General features: G+C 36.3%; 1 protein-coding gene across 2 annotated transcripts in view; it reads right to left on the minus strand.

Annotated features, from left to right (window-relative positions):
• The window catches only part of LOC135215659 (uncharacterized), a 166,467-nt gene that overhangs the window by 19,994 nt on the left and 123,973 nt on the right, over nucleotides 1-22,500 (minus strand). For both annotated transcript variants that reach the window (XM_064250602.1, XM_064250601.1), the window contains exon 2: nucleotides 17,105-17,171. In XM_064250602.1, coding sequence (XP_064106672.1) covers nucleotides 17,105-17,107 — 3 coding nt within the window. In that variant the 5' untranslated portion in view covers nucleotides 17,108-17,171. The remainder of the gene's footprint in view (nucleotides 1-17,104; nucleotides 17,172-22,500) is intronic.

Genomic DNA, 22,500 nt, shown 5'->3' on the forward strand with positions numbered 1-22,500 from the left:
AAGGCTCATTATGCGCGGTTGCGCAGTTCCTCTACTGATCGTTTCTGCCTCTCGTAGGAGAGGAGGATCACCGGGTCAGGCGCCTCGCTTTTCTCATCTTACTTTCGGATCTTTCGCCGTCGGGTTTTCTGTCTTTTTAGGACGACGAGGCGCCGGTTGGAATAATGGCCAAAATCATAAATACCAAATGTTTGGTTATATTTCCGGGTTTCGTAAAGGACAAAATCTGTCGTCTTCCAGACATAGATAAAAAAAAACTAGTATTAAAGTATAAAACCTTGAAAAAAACATAAAGCGAGAGAGAGAGAGATGTACCATCTTAACGGGTTTGTGATTGCGATCATTACGACAGTCGAGGTAAAGAAATATTTGTCTTCATAGTTTTTTCATGCCTGATGAGCACTTATATCAGGGAAACGCCAAAGCGTAGTTATGACAGTTACTTGTCATTAAGATTTTATCGCAATCAATCAGGAAGTCAGAAACACGGGCGTCAAACGTGAGCAGAAATCTAAAAATGATTTTGTTAAGCAAAATTTACTTTAAGAAACGCAACGAACATTCAGTAAAAAGGAAAAAAATCAACGTTTTGTGCAGGCGTGTGAGTTAGATCCATAATTACAGGTAACCATTGTGGTTACTTTCACTGACGTCGTGTCAACAACAACGACCATTTCCCTTCATCAACATTTTTTCTTCGAGTCTGTGTGGTGGACTCAACGGTGGTTCTTCAAAGCTTGGCAATACTGTTGTTATTTATAGATCAATTTACAAATGAAGAGATAAACCATTAGTCATAAACTATGCTTGCTGTACGTTGGTCACTCAAACACGTAGGAATTTCATGTATCTCTAATACACAAATGTTAACTTTTTAATGTAAAATCCTAATTTTTACGAATATTCATTTACTGAATTAAAAATAAAAAAAAGAAGAGCACTTATAAAGGATGCTATTATGGACATAAAATCTTGATTTCGTGACTAATATGAAGTCATTCATGGGAGTGCATTAACAAAAACAAAACCAAAAAAAATCAGAAACGGCACTTAATATGACTTAATTTGGATAATAATATTACCCGTCGGTGTCACCATTTCATCGTTTACAGTTATTTATGCAAGGTTTCCTATAGCGGATACACATGAACTTATAAATTTAAGCCAAAGGCAAAGAGCTGGGGCCTAAAAGCTAAAAAGGAAACTGACAGTAAGAGATAACAGGAGGAAACAATTTTTAGTGATGATGGAAAGGCAGATGGAAGAAAGAGAATATGAACGGAGATAATGTAAAGGGAATGAAAAAGGTTGCAGCTAAAGGCCGAAGGGACTTTGCAAAGAACCTTAAGTGAGATTTTTTCTAAAGTAAACTTTTTTTTTTAACAACGTAATGTGTCATAAGAAAATCACAATATATTTAAAGGGGTAATCTTAGGTAGAATGTAGGCCTAATTGTCATTTTATTCAGAGACGACTACATCTAAAAAAATTAAGGAACTATTGTAAGACCAAGAGCGGTCATCGATTAAGCTACTTTAGCCAAATTAATAGACTTCCTCTTTGGGGCGTTAATATTTTTTTTTATTACGGCTCACAAAACATCCTCATGGAAATAACTCATGTAGACAAAAACAAAAATTGATCTAATGTTAGATTTATGAATATCACACAAACATGTGCTATTTTATCTGAAAAATACCTCATTTTCATTTTTCCTTGCACACTGAACGACTCAAACTGAAGCATCCAATGTCTCCCCTGGTGCTTGTGCCTTTTCTTCGACATCTCCATCTTTGATTTGGAAATGTAGGTCATTTCCTTGCCGAACGGATCATACACCCAACCATGGAGGTAGCATTGCTTGCTTTCATGAGGAAAATACGCATTCGCAGGAAAATCAAATCTTTAGGCAATACGAAGCTGAACCTCTGCAGATAAAAAGCATTCACAGCTTTGTTTATTGCAGGAGAGAGAGAGAGGGGGGGAGGGGGGAGCGCGGTTATCTTGATTTATATATGTGAAATCACTTCACTGCTTGAGTTCAGGCATCCCAAAGTGAAACAAATCTTGGTAATAGAACCTGAAAAGGGGTGCCATATTTCAGACATATAGTAGCATCACTAAATCCGGATTATTTGAAAATGAAAGGCGGTTTTAGGGAATATTTCATACGATGGAATGGTCTGTAGGCAAGGGATAGTACAGGCAGAAAGACAATTCTTGGAATCTCAGAGGGAAAAAGTCCGAGTCATTTCCTGCTAACACCTCGTACCAAGATTTTCTCACAACAATAGATTTTTACGCTTAAGACCACTTGAGGTGAATACTTGGGCACTCGCATTATTATCTAAAATATTCCGCATTTACCATATTATTGTTGATGTACTAATATATGCATACACACTCACTCACTCACACACACACACACACACACACATACACACACTTCTTCTTTCCCACATCTATCCCTACACTAAGGGGTCGGTTGCCTGATGCGTCTTCTCCCCTGCATTCTATCAAAGGCATCATCAGGCATGGTTTATTGTTTGGCAAAGGGGGTTTTCACGATCGCATGCCCTTGCTGTCATCAACCATAGTTATTGGCAGTGGGCCTAGCCTTTTATTAAAAAAGTAAGATTGCAAGGCAGCAGTTTCCACAGTTATTGGCGGTGGACCTAGCCTTTTACCAAAATGTAAGATTGCAAGGCAGCAGCTGTCCTTTTAGTCGCCATTTACGACACGCAGGACCTACGGTGGTAGTATTCTTACATCCCTACCACGGGATCACACACACAAAATTATATATACATAAATGATGAAAGCATACACAATACATTTCTTTCATTCCTATACATGAAATAAAATTCCAAAATAATAAGATTCTTTCAGAAATTACCAGAATAAAATCATCTAAATTCATCTGTTATTGGACATAAAGTCTTGCATTTAATGTTTCCAGGAGCCATACTGGCTTTCGTTGAAGTTCCAGCCATTTGGTGCTCACAGAACATGAAGGTCGTCGTTATACAGTTGTCATTTGATCACTATTTATTAACGTCGATCAATGCTTTCACTTATTGGTGCTCTAATCTTTGAAGAGCATATCGCCTCCTTTACAAACACAAGATGTCCTTTTCTTAAAAATAGCATGCTGTTACTTAAACTCGTTTATCAGGTCCTTATGATGGTATGGTAACCTGATTATACGAAACGCAACCTTGTTCGATTAGGCTCAGGTCAATGTTATTCAAGACATCAGGATCCTGATATATGAAACGAGGATGATCTGAGGTTACATCAGCAAAACACGAAAGTATTATCACTACATCAAAAAGAACTCTGCGAGTCTGCTCCTTAATATATATATATATATATATATATATATATATATATATATATATATATATATATATATATATATATATATATAATATATATGGTGACTACCCATCAGAGTCCGGGCCAAAACAATGATTATCTTCATTAATTAATCTATGGGTTGCAGCGCACGTTCTAATTCAGTCTGACCAACGTAACCAGTCTTCAAGAAACAGCGCACTTCTGTAAGATATACTGATAGAAAAAAAGGGGGGGCTGGAATATAACTCGAGTGTTCTCTTCCTCATGCTGACTTCTGAGGAATCCCACAGCTATCTGATACGCATTTTCCTATATTAAACACCCTTTTGAACTGTATCTACAACAGTGAAAAGGCTCGATAGTGAATCTTTAAGAAGGAACCAATGCAGGTGTCCTGTAAGCATTAAAATATATCACGTTCTTAGTTTACCTCTCAATTGCGTCTCTGCAAAAGGAGTTTCATAGAAAACTACCAGAGGAAATGATCTCTTACTGCAGAGCGTTAATCACTTTTTTTTATGCGTTTCTCGGGAAGTTAGACGAAACAACAGATTTGCCACACCATGCAGCTTCTGGTTCACTGAATGATCAGACGGGAAAACTTCCCTCCTTGTCTCTGAGGTTTGTGATTGGCTCCCAGTTTTGGGACGTTTAACCGGATCATCCATTTGACACGGTGGAAACTCGGGTTCAGTGACGGACCTAACCAGAAGTAGGGCACCATTGTGTCGTTTTGACATTTACGTTTATAATCACTGATTCTCTCTTACGATTACAATAGTAACTACAAGATTACTTCAGTTTGTAAAAGTTTTTTCCCGCGTCCCTATTACACAATATGATCACCCTCTCCCCGTTCGTTCTGAATTTATTTTTGTCAGATACACAATTATGACAAGGATGATCGATTCTCCAAAAGTTTCGAAATGGTCGAAATGTATATAAATTAAACGTTATAAAAGTGGGTTTCATGCCCTCCATTCAGACCATGAACGTACTACAGCTGGGGAAATGTCTCAAAGGCGCGTTGGCCCTCCGCTGATTCGATACGTTCAATTGGTTGATTAGGTAAACGTCTTAGGTCACGGGTGAGTGGTTACCGCCGGGTTCCACGGAATAAAGGCTTCAAACTTAGCCCTCTTTAACAAATTCGGAGGTCTGGCTGAAACACTCAAGAGATAGCGCATTAAAATACAAAAAGAAAAAATACAAGAGAGAGAGAGAGAGAGAGAGAGAGAGAGGAGAGAGAGAGAGGCGAACGAAAATATTCAAATCTCATATGTACTGCCAAGTCAAGTTCATAGAACCTGCACCTTCTGACTCGCTTCCGGTAATAGCTAGTGAAAATTGGGCTACTTCAATATTGAACTAAACTTTTAATTCCATCGTATACTTGTGGCACATCAAATCACATAATGTCCTTCTATGTTTTCTTATCTAAGATTTAATGATAATCAAACGGGGAGTTCATCACCAACAGACACTCTATGTTCCCTTTGAGTCCAAGGAAAACCTTGAGTTCTTCTGGCAAAAGGATTTCTCAGACATTGGATGGTCAGTGGTAATCACAAAAGCTCCAGTTGCAGCATAAATCTCATTTAGTTCTTCTATCCTCCTTTATAAACTGGAGGTTACAACTAAAGAAGATTAGAGCCTCATGGGATGCTAGTAAAAAATAGAGTAAATGTTTTCTGTTTCTTCAAATAATCATTATAATCGATATTACGATATATATATATATATATATAATATATATATATATATATATATTATATATATATATATTATATATATATATATATATATGTATATATATATAGAATATATATATAAAATAATAATATTATCTTAATATATTGGACAAAATGAGGCATAAAAAACATATCAAGGAAATTTATAAAACAGATATAAAAACTTTTATAAAACAGACATGAACATCACGACCAGAGTAAGTAATATGTGTTAAATGGAAGGGACTGAAAGAGAAATACAAGATGCAAAAGCAAGATTCACGTAATATATGACAACAATTTTGGTCCGACTTGTTCAGTCAAAGGGATATTAAGATGGGACAAGGGCAATTGCCTCTAGCGATGAAAGGGTGGATAGATCTTTAACTTGGTAGAGTAACTTGATCATCACGCCATGATGACTTTGAGCTCCAAGTTTTTGCACTTGGCAAACAATGTACTTCGTGATGTCCATTTCCTTCACTATTTTGCCGAAAAACCTTCAACATGCAGTTGTATAAATTTTGGTCGTCGAAAGGATAAGTAAACGCCATGATAAAGCAAACTGATGAAGAAATGAATGAATTTAAAAAATACAGTAAGAAGCAAAACTTCCATCAAAATATAGCTGTAAGAAATATTTTGACTAAAAGCCAAGTCTTCAGACTAAGAAAATATGTCTACATCAACTGTTCTTTGAGAGAGAGAGAGAGAGAGAGAGAGAGAGAGAGAGAGAGAGAGAGAGAGAGAGAGAGCGAAGGACGTAGTATATAGTCTAGATAAATTATTCGGTTTTAATAAATAGAGAAATTAGATATTTTCTAACGAGAACTTCCGCCATCACATCCGGTTCATTATTGAGATTACTGACCTGTGAAGAAAGGCCGCTTGTAGAAAAAATTACATTAATAAATCTAAGACCACAAGCTATTTTTTGAGTATATGTAATCATCATTAATAACTTTACATCCCAGTTTCCACAAATTTGGTTACACACTCATATTTTCCTATAACTGCATCACTAAGTCATTTAGGAAACGAAATTTTAATTAAATTATGATAATTATTACCAGCTGATATTCGTTAAAAACCTCAAGTACTTGTTTTTAAATTTCATCCTCATCCTAAAATCCAAGCATAACTTTATAAAATTAACTTCTGTGTCATTTGTGAAGTGGATTAGCATCTCAGTTAAATGACTATCAAGCTAAAATAGTGGAGAGTCAAGCAAATAATCAGCGCGGTTGAATAATTCCTCCCTCCGTCCCCATGATTAAAAGCAGCCATAATCATCCACTATTCAATGCCATGACTTGGCGATTCTCCTCCGAGTCAAGAGGAGGAGAAGGAAAAAATGGAAGAAGAAAAAAGTACGAACTCCGAACTACAAGGTTGCTTGTCTGTTTTCTTTTCGACTTGATATAATGGAATCTGCACATTTATCTTCATTACAGTTTCACGGTTTAACTTCAGAACTTGACGTCCTATTTCTTTACGATTATTTTGGGATTTTTTCTGTAAAAGGTTTTCGGGGTCATTCAGAATTCTTTCCTTTGAATTCTCCTACAATTACTGGCAATTACAGTGATGTCATAAATAATATATGGAAACAAAAATTAACAGAAGCAACAGAGAAGCTGATAAAGAAATTCATAAAACTCCCAAAAGAATTACGAAGACAACAACAGTAGAATAATAATTCGACCTTTTTGCTCTGACCTTAAAGAGGCAAGTGCTGCCAGTCACTCACCCACCCATGAGTAACCAAAGAGGTCAGTCATCAAAAAGGCTTCAGCGAACAAGACCGGTACCGGTTTGCCTCAAGAAATACAATTGAAATTTCTCGTTTCGGTCACGAGTCTAAACCCAGGGTTTTATTGGTTTTTATGCCTTTGTTGGCTGCCGAAAAGTAAGCTTGTGAAAATGCATTTATACATTAATAGCATCCATGTAAAATGTTAGTGCACTTAAGCAAGCACATACATACATTCACACATACACACACACACACACACACACACACACACACACACACACATATATAGTATATTATATATAATATTAGTCAAAATATATATATCTATATATCTATATATAATATACATATATATATGAAAATGGATGCATGTATGTTTGTATGTATGTGTGTGCATGTATGCTTCAGCATAACTCTGAAACGCATCAAGCAATTTCAACTCAACTTGGTATACTATGACTTACAATCTGAAAAAGAATACTGTGGGGGTAAGATATCATTGGTGTGGGAAGGAGGTGAAATGTAAAAATAACCAAAAACGACAGATATCAGTGTCTAATCCACAGTTTTCAAGGTTGCTGAGATGAATAGTGACACTCTGATGTCCTTAAGTCTGAGTTCATCCCAGATAGGAAGGGGAGGATGAGAAGGGGTGGGAGAGAGGGTGAATAGAAAACAGCGGATATTAGTCTCACTCCTGATTCCCTTTATGTCCAGTTTAGCCCTGATAGGATGGGGGGGGGGGGGGTTGGTTTAAAAGGGGGTGGGAAGGGGGTGACATGTAAAAATAACCATAAACTAATGATATTAATGTTGAATCCATAGTTTTTGAATTGCTGAGATGAACAGTGACAGTCCCAATGCCCTTTAAGCCCAAATTCGGCCCCAATAGGAAGCGTGAATGGGGAGGGGGTAACATGTAAAAATAACCTAAATCAAAAGATATTAGTGTCTAATCCATACTTTTTAAGGTCACTGAGATGAACAGTGACACTCCCGATGCCCTTAAGTCCAAGTTCAGCCCCGATACAAAGGGGGGGAAGGAAGGGGACGATATGCAAAAATAACTGAAAGCGATAGATATTAATGTGTAATTCATAGTTTTCAAGGTCGTTGAAATGAATAGTGGCACTCCCGATGCATTTTAGGGTACAGTTCAGCCCCGATAGAAACGAAGGGAGGGGGCAGGTGAGATGTTAAAAATAAAATGTCAAAAATGACAGATTTCGCATTTCATCCATAGTTTTCTTGGTCGCTGATATATAGTTTGAATACATACATACATGGGAGTATCATTTTAAAGTCCTGTTTTTTTATCATTATGTATGTTATTTGTGTGTAAGGTTATATACATTTTCTTCGTGAATGGAAACTGACAAAATGTCCAAAGGTGAATGCTAGGTAACGTGATATTTCTACTTTATAGATTGATTGACGATGACATGACCACGAACCAACTGCGTACTCTCGCTCAGACGCTAATGGGACTCTTTCTTCTTCCATATTTACCAGTCATTTCATTTCTCTCAATGAATTAAAGAATGGTATTTGACGACACTTCAAGAAAACAAGAAAATCCTTCCAAGAATATAAAAAAACGAGTGTGAAGGACAAAGCAGGCAGGAAACCAGCAGTAAAAGAAAAATATTAACACTTGAATAATGACCTTCGCAGGAGGTAAGGGAACAATTCAGTCCTGTGTATCCCGTGACGTCAGAGCATGTCGTTGCGGCTTAGGAGGATCTCAGTGGGCGGGTTCCGTGTCTGGCTTCGGGTAGGCCTAATCCTCTTTGGCGAGGCCTACATGCCTCATTTACCAAAGTGCCGACAACATGACCGCTAAAAGAGGTTAATAAAGCTCACGGGACGTGAGGAGAATTCTCGAGAGGGCATATACACGAGAGCCAGTGTCATTGAAAATGATCACGGGCATAATTGAAAGCTAAACCGCTTTCAGCGAAATCATAATGCTGTAACTGTAACCTACCCTTACATTCATAATTGTCAGCATATCTGTCATTTCAAAAATATAACCGACCGGATTTATCAGAATACAAATTAAAACCACGCTGAGAAATATGCTGGATACAAAGATCCCACAGAAGTCGGCCGACTGAGATGTATTAGCGCAAACTGAAACAAGCTCTCTAGGATTTCGAAAACTTCACTTTCCTTCTTCATAGAGAATGAATAAATACAACCTCATGAATGAAACAGTCTATTGTTTATAGATGCTGGACTGAGGTTATAAAAGAAAGTTGAACTTTTCATAAGAGTCAAAGAGAATACGTATAATATAAAACCTTGAAAAAGTGTTATTTGGTTTGCAGCGCCTTATTTTGTATTTTCGAGCCGACAGTTACCACTTTTCAGGTGAAAGCTAAATCAATAATTACGGTTTACAGGACTTGATAGAAAGCTAAAGTATAAAGTAAGGAATAGAAAGAATGTGAGAAATGAGGAGGAAAGAAGATAAATGCGCCGGCTTCCTCTTCAATGACATTGAAGCAAAATCGGTCTTTTCTCTTGAACATTCTGAACGCGGTGTTTCGTGCATTGATAAACATTTAACTAAATCATTCAATCTTACTTTTATTATCATTCAGTACAAAACTGTATTAACGCAAATTCACAGGCATGCATACTATATATATATATATATATATATATATATATATATATATATATATATATATATATATATATATATGATATATATATATATATATATATATATATATAGATATATATATATATGTATATATGCATGCCTGTGAATTTGCGTTAATACAGTTTTGTACTGAATGATAAGTAAGAATTGAATGATTTAGTTAAATGTTATCAATGCACGAAACACCGCGTTCAGAATGTTCAAGAGAAAAGACCGATTTTGCTTCAATGTCATTGAAGAGGAAGCCGGCGCATTTATCTTCTTTCCTCCTCATTTGTTACCACAAAGTTTTGGAATCTGAAGTGCAGTATCAGTGAAGGAACACTAATCAGCGAGGTGAATCGAAATTGTTCATCCAAAAGGTATGAAGTAATCCAGAAACTAAGAAGACATTGTGTATGTTATACATACATACATACATATATATATATATATATATATATATATATATATATATATATATACATATATAATATATATATATATATATATATAGTATATAGTATATATGTATGTATGTATAACATACACAATGTCTTCTTAGTTTCTGGATTACTTCATACCTTTTGGATGAACAATTTCGATTCACCTCGCTGATTAGTGTTCCTTCACTGATACTGCACTTCAGATTCCAAACTTTGTGGTAACAAATGCATCAAGTAGTATATTATAAATTACTGTACGCAAAAGAGCCTGCTTCTAAGAAGCAAAATTTCTGATGCTTAGAGAGAGAGAAAGAGAGAGAGAGAGAGGATGGAGAGGAAGAAGAGAGAAGAGGAGAAGAGAGAGAGCAGAGAGAGAGAGAGAGGTATGGAATATCATCACAGAAATACTTTCCGCATTCGTCCAAATGTAAGTTCCTTCAATAGGCGGGTGGAAATCACAGGTGCTTTTTACTCGTATTGGGGATATTTTATGGAATGCCATTCTTTGATTCTTTAGCGCTCTGAATGTTTTTACTACGCTATCTTTATTTCAGGTAAAACATGTTCTCTCTAACTTTGCTTACAGATAATGATATTCATTCCATTAAAGTACGTATGTGACCTGAAAGTACAATAATGGTTAAAATAAAGGTAAACGATATATTGATATATACAAATGGATGTTAATGAATATAGACACACACACACACACACACACCACACACACACACATATATATATATATATATATATATATATATATATATATATATATATATATATGATAAAAAAGGCGATCATGGTCAACACAAAAGAAGTGTTACTGGTATATCAAGCAAATAATCAAATAATCTTCCACATCTTGAGGATTTATGTGGTTACTAACTTTAAAAACAAAATATAGAGAGCAAAGTGCATATGAAAAAGCAGATATAAAGGTAAAATTTAAAACTGTTATAGTTTTGAAAAATAAATTCTATCCTATGGTATTTTCTTCTTAACTGTTTGCCTTTCAATACATTTAAAGAAAATCATAACCAGTATGAGCTGATCTTTTAGTACAAACTTACGCTAAAAAGCTGAAATGATCGAAACACGATCTCAAAAGGTCCCGTTTTTAGCAGATGAAATCAATACAGTATCAAGATTAAAATACTAAAAATTGCAGTAATTATGAGCGAAGCGAAGTTTTAACTCTTACTAGAAACGGGCTTATTTCTGGCTCGTCCGGCACGGCCTGGCCCTATTTAACGCTATTCAAATGCTAATATCTCCAAAGGTATTGAAGATAAAAGAAAAATTCTTTCAGCAGATAAAACCTCACATCTTTAAATTTCATTCCATATAAGATTTATTTTTAAAATATTATAAATTCACATTTAAATGATGCTTTAATTATTGCATTTTTGGCGGCCCAGCACCCTAACGCTATTCAAATGCTATCTCCAAAAATGTCAAAAATAGAAAATAAATTCTTTCAGCAGATAAAACCGTACATCTTCAATTTCATCCCATATAAAATTAATTTTTAAAATATCATAAATTCACATTTAATAAACGTTAACCCTTTGATGGGTTAGCTTGAAGCTTCGCGAGTTACGGCCCTTTGGGGCCCTACAGGTGATAATCATAGTATTTGTGGAATGTGCACCATCATCAAATTAACTGGTGGCAACTGATGTAGCTAAAATTACAGAGCAGTAATCACAATGCGAAAGAGGACAATAATAAAGCTATAACACTAATGACCAGTGCTAATTACTGGTAGCAATAATACCAGTAATAATAATGGCACAGGGAAAGTCGTCAAAAAAGAATCCCAATCGTCAGCATCAGAACAGGAAGAGACATTTGCTTATTAATAATGATGAATAAGCATTAAAAAAAAAGCTTATATTGACGGAGCGCTTGCAAACGTTTAACATTAACTACTGGACTTGAGAATATGTCTAACAGGAGTTGACCTTCACTGAAATGATATAAATTAAAGCAATTGAGAGAGAGAGAGAGAGAGAGAGAGAGAGAGAGAGAGAGAGAGAGAGAGAGAGAGAGAGAGAGAGAGAGTTGGAAACACGCCAATCCATTTTTCATCACCCGAATCTTTGTCTTGACTTTAAAACACATTGTATATGACTTCGAGAATTATTAGAGGAATTTTGAAACCTGGGTTAAAATATAAACATCATTTCGGATGTCCTGACATGAAAAAAATTTCCCTGCTCTAGAAATCTCAATCATAATAAATTTATTTATAAATGTATTATAAAATAATCAAAACAAACAATTTCATAGCGACACCGACCTCTTCAATACAGTCACTACCTTTAAGCTGCTGCCTGTTTAGACCATTCAAATACATTCACCAATATATTCCAACCTGTAAACTCTTGGAAACATATCAGCACTATGCACAAATTCTTAGATCATTTTTAGTGAGAAAAATTTTTTGAGCGGAATATCGAAAGTTGAAACTACCACCTAAAATCCAGTTCACTCTTCTGAACTCACAGGAAAGGAAATGACCGTCTCTTGGTGAAAATCAAGAGAACTTAATTAAATACACACACAAATATATATGTCTGTATACAGTTATTTATATGTATATACATATATACACACACACACACACATATATATATATATATATATATATATATATATATATATATATATATATATAATATGAATAACTTGATCACGAAGTATATAAAACGTGATGCTATGTATAAATAAAGGTTTTTGCCACGAAGGAAAAAATGAAAAAGCGAGATATCCGAGTACTTTCGATCCTATTCGGACCCTTTACTGAGGCCGAATAGGACCGAAAGTACTCGGCTATCTCGCTTTTTCATTTTTCCCTTCGTGGCAAAAAAACCTTTATATTATATATATATATATATATATATATATATATATATATATATATATATATATATATATATATAATATAGCAAACTAACAATCGTTGGCTTGAAGGGTAAGAGAAAAGTTGGCTCTAGAGGGGCTTACCATTCAGGAAGAACAACAGTTATTGTATGAAGGTGAGACACTAAGCCGCATGTGGATGCCGTGAGCTGTCGACGAAACACTTTTTGTGTGTAGGTATAAAGAGCACGTAAGTCGTTGGACTTTATTGGTGAATTAATATTTTTCAAAGGAATGCCATCGTAGTCAGTGTGTTAGATGGTTAGTTTACGTGAGGACGGCTTTATGCAAGCGGAGGTCACGGCAGCCCGTAGGTTGAACTAAAAGTTACAGCGAATAAGAGGGCAGTTGTAGACCTACAAGACTCTGACGAACAAAAGACAAGGGGGAAACAAATATTTGCCAAATACACACAATCACACACACACACACGCACACATACATACATAAATCCCACACACACACACACACACACACATATATATATATATATATATATATTATATATATATATGTATATAATATATATATATATATATAATATATATTATTATAATACTATATATATATATGGATAGATACTATATCATCACATGCACAAACCCTAAAACAGTCATTCCATCGCTCTTATGATATAAGTATGTAAGTTAATCATTCTCGAAACTTATAAAATATTGTGGACGTGTTGATCTCACAAAATATGTTAAGAACTATAAATCCAGGTTGTAGGGACAAAATACACTAAAGATATGATTCAAAACTGGAAAATAAAATGTCCTTAAAAATAATGGAACCATATTATTGATTTTTAATTTTTCAATTATCATTAGTCTATTGTGTTCAGATGTTACAGTGCCACAGAATTTCGTGGATGAAACGCAATAACCAATTGCAAAGGATCCACTTACAAGGCCATGATTGAGTAAAACAGAAAACTGGTCGCTGGGGATCTAAACAGGTAAGTCATTTAATGTACGAACACTTTCATTCTCTTAAGCATGAAGATGTTTCTGTTAAAGCAACAAACGCCTAAAATCTGGTCGAATAAGTGAAAGTTGAAATAGTGTGGGTACTTATCTGAGCCTGGTGTAGAAGCAGCCATTGCCAATATATTTTCTTCTATTTCCTTTATTCCTTCTTTTTTTTTCGCTGGATATGTCATCGACCTTACAATATCTAATTACTACCAAATAAAAAGGTTTTAATTAAAACGTTTATAGTTACGCTACTCGATTCGGGTTCCGCAACGCCCTATAATTTATGTGCACAAACAAACCTACCAACGTAAATTCTCACAGTTGCCAAATAAATTTAGGAAGCAAAATGTCTTAGCAAAGGTATTTTCGGGACTCATCGACGATTATTACTAAACCAATATGGATTTTATTGTTCTGGCAACAGCAAAAATAAAAATTTTGCTGTTTTACTGCTGTTTAATTACAGTAAATCACTTAATGCGAAGAAACATAAAATTGGTAGTATAAGCTAAATTTTTCCCAATCGTGGGGATAAACTCACTGATGAAGATCTGGACGCCGACAATGAACTCAGAATTTATAAAAGTTATCCTACGTTTAAATTCTCGAGGCACGGTAATATATGTGACGAAAATGAAGATCATTTACCTTTCGATTCTTAAGTTTGAATTCTCAACCAGAGTCACTAGATGCGGCATGTTGCTGGAGGGATTTGATGACTGTTACAGGGATTTATAAGCCTGCATAAAAACCGTTGTAGTAATCGGTAAATTTCTGCCTCAAGCAGGGCGAAGTTCATAGTCTTGGGGTTTGGAGAGGCTTTCTACAGTTAGAAAAACTCGTTTGTTGCTACGTAAAATTGACAGCGTCTGATTAAAGATATACGGTACATCTTGGATGCCTTTCTGGTTACGCCCGTCAATGCGTGGTTGCTCCGCTTCCATTCAGGTGTAAGGACAAAGCGAAGCCAGTACCCCATAGTTTATACGAACTTTTTGTAGCCCTTCCAATAAACAGTAAAACTAAGCTATGGTGGCCCCTTCCTTCCAAATCCCTATCCTTCTACTTTGGTCTCTTTTTTTTTTTTTTTTTTTCTTCTTCCCTTCCTTCACCCGGCCCCAGCAGGTGTTGTGCACCAAGTCATGACGCGCCGGAAGGACTGATTTACCTTAAACAAACCTTTCGGCCGCTGCTTCTAATACCCTTTTGTTGTCGACTTAACCAAGTCTTCATGGACGCTTCCCTTCGCCAGCCACTTTTCTACCTGGCTTCTTGATTTCTAACGCTGGGGACATTTTTGTCCCTAAAAAGTCTCTCTCTCTCTCTCTCTCTCTCTCTCTCTCTCTCTCTCTCTCTCTCTCTCTCTCTCTCTCTAAGATCAAGTGATATCAAGGCGGAAGCTTTATTCACGGATTTTCCAGCTTTACTTACGGATGTATTTGAGAGAACTGGGCGCATTTTGCAGTGTATAGTGTATCTTTCATTCAGACTTCCCGATTTCTCTCTCTTATCAACGTATTTTCCATTCACTCGTTTTATGATTCCAGAATTAGCCTTTAATCCATCGTTTTAAACTTCAGGATTCAGTGTTTCGACCATCTTAGGTGATTATCAATTATAATCATCTTAATTCATCTTAGAGTAATACTCTTACTGCTATAAACCTTCATTAATTCTGGGCAAAACATACAACACACAATTAGCACAGAAATAGGAATATACCCCTTTTTGAAAAATATACATAGTCGAGATCTCTCTCTCTCTCTCTCTCTCTCTCTCTCTCTCTCTCTCTCTCTCTCTCTGGGGTTTTGTTTCGGGTGACTGAACTTACAAGGTTTACAAACAGGGCTGCCAAAAGAGGAAGCGGGAAATGGACGCTGAAGTCCAGTCTCGAAAGAGGCCTATAGGCCTAACATGAGCAGATAAGGACGCATGAATTATTCATAGGCCGTGGTGTTTGGAAGTTGAAAAATCGCCACCTCTAACAAGGATGCTGAGACGTAAAATATATCCTGGACTTGGGAGCCGTATTTTAAAAGCTTTTTTTTTTCTTTTTTTACATATTTCAGCACTAATTCAGTTTAAACGCATGGTATATTTACTATAACGAAGATCTCATTTACTTGTCACGGTCCTTTTTCTCTTATAAAATCTGTATGTATATATATATATATATATATATATATATATATATATATATATATATATATGTATATATATATATATAGATTATATATGAGTAATGGATCGATATGTCAAAAGAGCGCCTACAAGCACGCACACACAAACATACACACACACACACGCACACACATATAAATATACATACTTAATATATCGGCAGATATATACACACGCACTTACGTACACATACATATTTACAGACACATGAAATGTCAAAACCTTCTCTTGTCAACTTCCGATGAAGCCTCCTTTCTCTCAATGCTGTATTCTGTCATACTTTTTTTTTTTTTTTAATCAAAGCAGGTGTTTTCGCACTCACATTGGCACTTGCACACTATAAACGTTGTCCACATCCCCGTGGCCTGTGCTAACAAAGCCAAAGGAAAAACCTCAAGCAATTAACTTCTTCTCCACTATCCCACGAGGATCTCACGTTCCCCTCGCTGATAATATCCTCTCACTGAATCGCTGAGTGATGGCTCACGAGTTGAGGAGAGAGAGAGAGAGAGAGAGAGAGAGAGAGAGAGAGAGAGAGAGAGAGAGAGATGGTTTAATAACAGAATATCTGAGTATGCGACACAACAACTACACCTCTCCCTATTCATACATTCTCTATTTAGCAAGAGTTAATTACAGTACACATAATCTTTGCGTTCTAAACACTTACAAATATTGGCCGACGTAGGTTGTTATGCCAAGCTTTTAAAACAAAGAGGAAAAGTTATCATATTTTCTTTGGCGCTAAAGTCTTTTTGGATTAATGGCAAGTTTCTAGTTCAAGCAAACATTCTTGATCTTCGAAGCTAGTGTTGTTAAAGGAAAAAAAATCCGCAACCCTGATTACCTCCAAAATTTAGCTTTATTTGCCGATGTACTCTTCAGGTAATAAAAGCGTCCCTGTATACTTAGCCAGACCTTCATGAATGACATTTCGTGATATGGCAAACACAATAAGATAACTGGACGAAAGGGTAGCCTAACGGTACGCTGTAGAAATCCCCCTTTCCTACAAAGTGGGAAGCGTGATGACATGGGGGTTCTTACCAATTAAAGTTCTTATAAGATGCTGTACTCACCATTTTCAAGGATTATCTATAATTTCATCTTCTGCTGATGCAACTTTGTCCAGGAGCAAGGTATCACCTGTGGAGAAGAAAAGACGGAATGAGTCTCTTTTGCTTCAGAAAGAAAAAAAAAAACATCTGCATAGAAATCCTTCATGATTACTGACGGAATGAAACCAAAACCAATGTTACAAGTAAATTTCTTTGTTTTGCACTATATCAATACGACCAAAAAATGGATATACCTGACAACAGGATAAGAATGATTTTGTATTACGAATATTTAAATTTAAATAATCAAAATTTAGAAACATTCGTCTAAGAGTTCTAAATAATTTTAGGAAAGAACTTGGGTAACCTTCGCCAACGTAATCAGATTTATACTTATCAACCGACTGTGTAACTCTTTTCTTTTTTTGTATTTAAAAGATGGGTATGTTAGCTGCTGTGTACTGTCATTCATATACACTATAATGTAACTTAAGAATCCACAATACAAGTACTTACAAGAATAACAAGAAATTTCATTAACTGTTCCTTACTTGGAGCTAAATAAATTTTTGAAAAGTCACCATATAAGCAAATTACTGATATTTGCCAATTCATTTCGATGATGTAATTATGAATGAATTTATAGTAATATGGCATTCGATTTTTTTTAATAATTAACAACACAAACTTTTCAGCATAATTAATGCAATTTTTTTGGTTATTAATATTACAAACATTACCACAGCAACCAGCGTAGTTTCATAACATACGTTAAGTAATCATTCTTTTATAAAGACGATGTGACAGCGTCTATAACACTGTAAAGACACAGCAATACCTAATGTGAGAAAGCAATTCTAGAGCAGTTCTCTGAGGTCTCTCCAAAGATAATGACAGCTTTCAAAATGTCTTTTAGCCAACGTAACGATTGACTGTACTGAGCAATTACAATTCACACACAACCAACCACTCAACCACACACACACAGGCGAAGAACAAAAGAAACTCCTGGTGTTGATCCAGTTCAGAATAGTAAAGGCCGTTCACGGTAAGTTACCGAGTACGTTCTCGATAATTATGATAAGAAAATAAACAGATTAGCGAAATAATCTTATCCGAGGTAACAATCATACTTCCTGACGAGACAAATACTAAATGGCAACATTAAATAAAAATCGGAATAAGTGCTGATGCCCTCAGAAAGTCTTTGAAACAGCCGGTAAAAAGTTGTAATGGCTTGTTGTCTGCGCGCTACCCACTCCAGGTGCTGGTACTAAACTCCGTATGGTAAATATAAAGTAGACGGCCGAACGAAGATATCTTTTATCATTAATATAATATAATTTGACGACCACACAATAAAGAACTGGGTGTATATAATACTTTGATCCCGCGGGGCTAATACTGAACACGGCGTCCCAACGAGATTCCGCCATGTTTAGCGCTTGATCCACATCAGACCCCTTCGGAATAATCCACAGAAAACTAAAACATTGATTGCTCTCCCTTATATGTTTCGCTTCTTTCTCTTTCATGGAGGGCAAAGAGACAGCACCAGTGTGCAAGAGTCACCGTTCATTTCGTAACCGCCATGACCTACTCTGGCCCCTTCTCTCTCAGTCTCTGCTCAGCCAAAAGCCTCGCCTCTACCCGCACCATCCCTCACTTCTCGTCACCCCTGACCTCTATAGCTCGCTGCCTCCCTCGGCTCTGCTGTGATCGGTAGACCCCCCTTCCTCTATTAAACCCCTGAACCTCTAATGCTCCTTTTGTTTCAGAACTGTCACTTGTTGTGCCTTAAATTCTCTCTCTCTCTCTCTCTCTCTCTCTCTCTCTCTCCACCTGTAGTTAAATCGGTTTAGGCTCAACTTGTTTATCGTTATATCAGTAATCTTCTTTGGTACATGTTTTCCTCATTTTCGTTGCATTAACTCTTTAACGTCCTCGTTTTTTTTTTCTTTCGCAACTCTTTTTCAATCCACTATCTCCTCCACGGAATCTACTAACAAGTCATGCACTTCATTTATAAATAGCTCTTGACCTTTTAAACGTCTTTCTTGGTCCATTTAATCGATTTTCTTCGCGTTTTACAGCAACTGAGATCAATTCTGTTTCGGAATTTAAAATCCTCGAACAATCATCTAAAGAAATGTTGCAAACATCGATGCACCAACATTATTCTCTCGTAGTCCCCTCACCCCACCCCTTTCCAGCTGGCCCAACCCCGCCCATTTCCCCGCACCCTTCCACGTAATCGACACCACTCTTCTCTCTCCCCCATCTTCCTCCTGGGGGAGAGAGCATGAGATGACGAAACACTGGGTATACCAAGCGAATTTTTTCCATCTCTCTCAGCCCGTTTCACTTTCCATTTTACTGTACATCGACTTTGCTCTTTTCTTCACAGGTGGTAGAACAATGCCTGGAATTCCTGTAACCCTGTCTCTTTTTCTCTCTCAAAGTTCGTGAAAGATTCTCGGATAAATGTTCTGTATGTGAAGCATTCAAAGTCATCGAATCAAGAACACCTTTAGGTCTGTTGTGTTCACGAGTGATGTGGATAGGGAAGATTGCGGGCGGATTCTGACAACAGACGTTAACCTCAATGGGGCTCTTGCAGCAACTGCAATTGTAGTTCAGTAAAACATTCAAGGAAATCAAGCCCACTGAAACAATTCTGTCTCTTTTGATGTCGACCAGGTTTAATGAATCGTCAGTTACTTTGCAATTTCTTGAAGAATGTGGCCATTCAAAAGATTAACCTCATTCTAGGATATTAAAGTATTGTAACCGAAAATAAATGATAATCACAACAAATTACGTTATCAATTTGGATTACTGTTTATGCAAGAATTTAATAAAAAAACAATACTTGCAAATAATTTTGTTGTGTACAAAGAAATCTGAATAGAAAGTCTTAATATGAAAGAGAAAATGTAATGATGTAACAAGATGACTAGAAAAATTAATAAACTGAAATGTCATCAACAGTTATCAACCCTAATGACACTTAGTGCTTGTTATGGAACGCTAATTGCCATTTCATTCCTAACCCCATTCATCTCCGGGGTTTGGATTGTCGCAAAAAATAGGTCACTACCCACCATGAAAGAGTACAGTTAAATCTCCCGTGGTGATACAGGCGGTTCAGCGGCAAGTTTTGAGGTTCAAACAATCAACATAGGGAAACACTACAGCCTCTGAACAATAAATAATTACGGATATTTTAGGCAGATGCGCACTGCGGTTGCTACATATAGAAGGATGGTGCAAAATTATTCTCAGGGCGTTTTAAAATGTATGCGTTAAGGAAAAACTAAGAGAATTATGAAGTTATAGTTAATCAAGTAGACAGCACTCCTCTGCCAAGGGCACTCAACACTGAACGAATGAACCTGGACTGTATAGCACTGTAATAATAATAATAATAATAATAATAATAATAATAATAATAATAATAATGCCCATTATTATTACAATTCTGATACTGGGTTGCTGGGTTTCATGTTTTGCAGCTGGAACAGTTACAAAAAATAATAATAAAATAAATACATACATACACATATATGTGGAATCGATCAAATTCTTATGAAGCTTTGTAAGATCATCTAGTTTGTTCTCCGAAGTAGTCTTACATCAGCGCAGTCGAACGCGTCCGAAAGCAAAGAGAAAAACAACAGCGCCAAAATATTGAAGAAAAAAAAATAAACAAAAAAACCAGCGGCATTGAGGCAAGTGAAAACGAGGCCGCGGTAATGATCCGAGTACTGTTTATTATAGCACAGACAAACGCAAGTAAACGTTATTATCCAGTGCTTGGGTAAGTGGCATACATGAGGACCTCGGTCTTTTGCAAGAACTGAGATGACGTTATTCGAAAAAGAAATCTCTGCTGAAAAGAATGACATTTCTAATAAGAATCTTCAGAACGCGTTGCCTGTTACTGTTTTCACAAAGGGAGAGGGAAGAACGAGTAAAGGTGAGAGACCACCATTTCTCTGCTAGTTCTTGACTTCTGAGTATTTGGTAGACGAAAACTATGAAATTTTGATGTTCACTGATTTTGATGTTCAAGAACTCAGAACGAAGAGTTTATACGTTTATTTTATGGAGAGGTATTGGAGAGGTAAGTTAATTGAACACCGATACTCCATGAGACCAACAAGTCTACATTTCTTCAGACAAAAGGTCCTCTTTATAAACGGTTGATGTAGCTATTCGTCACATTTATGTAGTTTGGTGTCTATTTGATCATGTGTTGGTTGAATTTCTATTTGTATATTTAGTATTTAGTTAACTTTCAGGTAAGATCAAACTGAGCATTACGTGTGTACATATGTGCTACGTTACTTCACTAAATGATTGTTAATCATGAAATGGGAAAGTAACGGAAAGAGGAAATAGATGTTACATATACAATGCAATCACGCGAATATCATATTACCTAACATGTGTATAATTTCCAGTCACTCGTATCCTCGATTCTTAACGAAATTGATTTTAGATATTTGTGTACCTAAATTCAACCACGAAGAGAGCAAGTGAACGGCAGCACCAAAGGAGTGTCTTCTTTTCGTTCGCGTCGACAACTTTTTACAAAGGATCCGTCGCACGCCAACCATTTTAATTCACTTAGAAGTTCTGCGTTCATCCGGACAAAAGTAGTGAGTCAGAATTTCCGTTTTAGTGTTTATTCGTGTGAATTTGAATGACAAGTTACTTTCTTTGAGCTAACAGTTCCTCAACAAACGCTCCGAGTATCCCTTCTTCACACGACACAAAGTAACAACATATATTTTGCGTTAAAGTAAAATAATCGATGTAGTTATTAGATCTTCAACAATCATTCCTAAAAGTTAAAGCTTTCCCTAATCAAGTTTGCAATAGATTAACAACAAGGAATATTCAATAGGGGAGAGAGAGAGAGAGAGAGAGAGAGAGAGAGAGAGAGAGAGAGAGAGAGAGAGAGAGAGAGAGAGAGAAGTTCGCAACTCAGGAAAGCCATGATACAGTACCGCTTTATGAGTTATCTTTCCATCTCAAAAGCGCAGAGCACATCCCATGAGAGGAGAGTAAGAAGGCCGAGTATCTTCGTTCCAGATGGCACCACTGAAGCTTGTCCCAGACATAACAACCGCACAGTGAATGATAACGTATTCAAGACTAGAGAACGTAGGCCTAAAACTAACATCTAAAATAGGGCCGTAAACTGTCGTAAGTAGGCAGCACTGAGGGCGTGCTAGAGGTTACAAGGGCGTGGTGGGATATTGTGGTCACGCCCGGGTTGATCTCTCTCCCACCATAGGTGGAAGCCACCTTTCCGTCATCTTAGCAAGATACATACACGGAATATTCAAGGCTGTATGAGAGGGTTCCTGTTTTTTCTCAAAAACATACATACATATATATATATATAT

This window comes from Macrobrachium nipponense, chromosome 5, assembly GCF_015104395.2.
Source record: "Macrobrachium nipponense isolate FS-2020 chromosome 5, ASM1510439v2, whole genome shotgun sequence".
NCBI lineage: Eukaryota > Metazoa > Arthropoda > Malacostraca > Decapoda > Palaemonidae > Macrobrachium > Macrobrachium nipponense.